Source organism: Penaeus chinensis, chromosome 3, assembly GCF_019202785.1.
Source record: "Penaeus chinensis breed Huanghai No. 1 chromosome 3, ASM1920278v2, whole genome shotgun sequence".
NCBI lineage: Eukaryota > Metazoa > Arthropoda > Malacostraca > Decapoda > Penaeidae > Penaeus > Penaeus chinensis.
This window is the reverse complement of record NC_061821.1, coordinates 6,151,010-6,153,509: the sequence shown is the minus strand read 5'-3', so window position 1 is coordinate 6,153,509 and position 2,500 is coordinate 6,151,010. Positions and strand designations below refer to the sequence as shown.

Sequence of the window (2,500 nt, the reverse complement as noted above, 5' to 3'; positions counted from 1 at the left end):
AAAAGCAAAAAAAAAGAAAATAATAATAATAATAATAATACAAATTAAAAAAAACCGTAACACCGGTTTTCCGAAACGAGGCATCACCTGATCCGTGCACCAGTACCAAATGCCCGAGATGGTGACCCCGAAGAGCATGCCCGTCCAAGGCAGATCCGACTCCCCGGGCACAATGGACCGGAACAAATCCATGGCGTAGGCAGGAGGCTCGCCACAGTTCGTCAGGTTGTCGCCCGAATACACTGTGTTCGTCGGAATCGCGTGGAAGTAGTCGGTCACTAGGGCATTGTAGCCGCCGACCGCGTTAAAAGCTGTTTTGTTTTTTAATTTAAAGGGGCGGGGGGGGACGGGGTAGGGGTAGGGGTAGGGGAAGGGGAGAAGGGGGGTTAAGAGATTAGTTTAGTTTGAGTTTATCTTTTTATATGAGTATATATATTCGTTTTTTTTTTTTTTTTTTTTTTTTTAATTGTTGTTGGTACATATTTATTTGGTTTATTTAGATATGCGTGTTTTTATTTATTGATTGTTTTATAGATTATTAAGATTAGAGATTAGTATATCTTATTTTTTAAAACATATAATCTAGTAAGGCAAATGCACACATATATACATAATTTATATTTACACAGCAATATGTAGCTTAACTGTATAAATTAACTTATTATTAAATATTCAGATTAAGTGGCCAAAAATAAAGAGTAATTCGTATAAATATAAAGCACAATAACCAATAAAATAACACAATACAATAAAACAAGATATATAAGAAAAATCACTAAGGAAACCGACAGGGATATAGTTACTTAGCACTTAAGTGTTACATAATACCTGATTACGTTTGGAAATTCTGAATCTTATCAAAAAATATTTAATATATATCTCTATCCATTTTTATTGATTTTCTGTATCTGAAATTGTCTTTTTTTTTTTTTTGTCTTGATATCGGCCAGGCTTATCAATGACGATTGAAATGCGGAAGAAAGATTATATACAATTCTTCTATTCAGTTTTTGATAAGCAAAGTGAGCTGGTAAACAAACAAGCACGTTGTTTGAAAGTGACTTTAAATATTTGTTTCATTATTCATTTTCAGATTATTCATGTTCATATTGCAGTTAAATCTCTTCCTTATGTCGTATTGCAATAAACACACTTTTGCATGCATGCTTTGAGTGAATATATGTATATTCATAAAGATTTATATTACATGTTTACACGTGCACGCACTCTTGCACACATTATATACACACATACACAATCACATATATACAAACACAAACACACACACACACACATACGCAAACACACACACACACACGCACGCACAAACACACACACACATACGCAAACACACACACACACACATACGCAAACACACACACACACACACACACACACACACACACACACGCACACACACACACACACACACATCAGAGTCTAACGTTGGAAACATTGTCTTTGAAACCTGCGCCATCTTAATTCAATTGCACAAGGAACTCGTTAACCTCATATTTTTATCTTGACTTGATAACATTGATATTATGCAACTTCTTTATACTTTACCAGGAAGTTTTCAGACTACAGATTACACACGCAAGAAAACAAATATTTCACTTCTATGTTATCTTGATGATAGAGCAATACTCGGGAAATCATGTAAATCTGATTAGATAATGTGCCCGTACGCACATAAGACACGACGCACACACACACACACACACACACACACACACACACACACACACACACACACACACACACACACACACACACACACACACACACACAATCATTCCCTCACCCAAACATACTTACTCCTTCACTCATAATCGACTCATTCACTCTTATACTCACACATACTCATCCCCTCACTCCCTCACTCACACATACTAACTACCTCACTCTCTAACTCGCTCACTCACTCACTCATTCACTCATTCACTCACTTACTCTCTCAATCACTCACTCACTCACACATACCAAATCCCCCACTCTCTCACTCCCTCACTCGTTCCCTCCCTCACTGATTCACTCACTCACTCACACATACCAAATCCCCAACTCTCTCACTCCCTCACTCACTCCCTCCCTCACTGATTCACTCACTCACTCACACATGCCAAATCTCTCTCATACTCACTCACTCCCTCACTCACACATACTCACACACCACTCGTCCAGTATATACTTACACATCCCCATCAATATGAAGGCGCCGATGATCATCAAAATAGTCTGCACAAAATCGGTCCATATAACCGCCGTCAGTCCCCCGGTTATAGTGAACAGCGCCGCAATAGCCAGCAGGATAAGGATACTGAGGTACAGCCATTCGGTAGAGTCTCCTTTATCCAGGGCTGTTTGGATAAAGAGTGCCCCCGCATACAGGTCGGCCTGCGAGAAAGAATGGGGGAGAAAGGGAGGAAGGGTGGAGCGGGTTAATGGGAGTCCATATAAACAGGGAGAATTATAAGAGTTTACCCTCGGTTCTTTTAAC

The 2,500-nt window shown here is 39.0% G+C and overlaps 1 protein-coding gene across 4 annotated transcripts in view; it reads right to left on the bottom strand.

Moving 5' to 3' along the window:
• Positions 1 to 2,500, bottom strand: part of LOC125043028 (sodium/glucose cotransporter 4-like) — a 21,569-nt gene that overhangs the window by 12,002 nt on the left and 7,067 nt on the right. For 2 of the 4 annotated variants that reach the window (XM_047638983.1, XM_047638997.1), the window contains exons 5-6: positions 2,196 to 2,397; positions 88 to 311 (exon numbers count right to left, since the gene is read on the bottom strand). In XM_047638983.1, the coding sequence (XP_047494939.1) occupies positions 88 to 311; positions 2,196 to 2,397 (426 nt within the window). The remainder of the gene's footprint in view (positions 1 to 87; positions 312 to 2,195; positions 2,398 to 2,500) is intronic. The other 2 variants (XM_047638990.1, XM_047639005.1) reach the window with 1 other exon arrangement.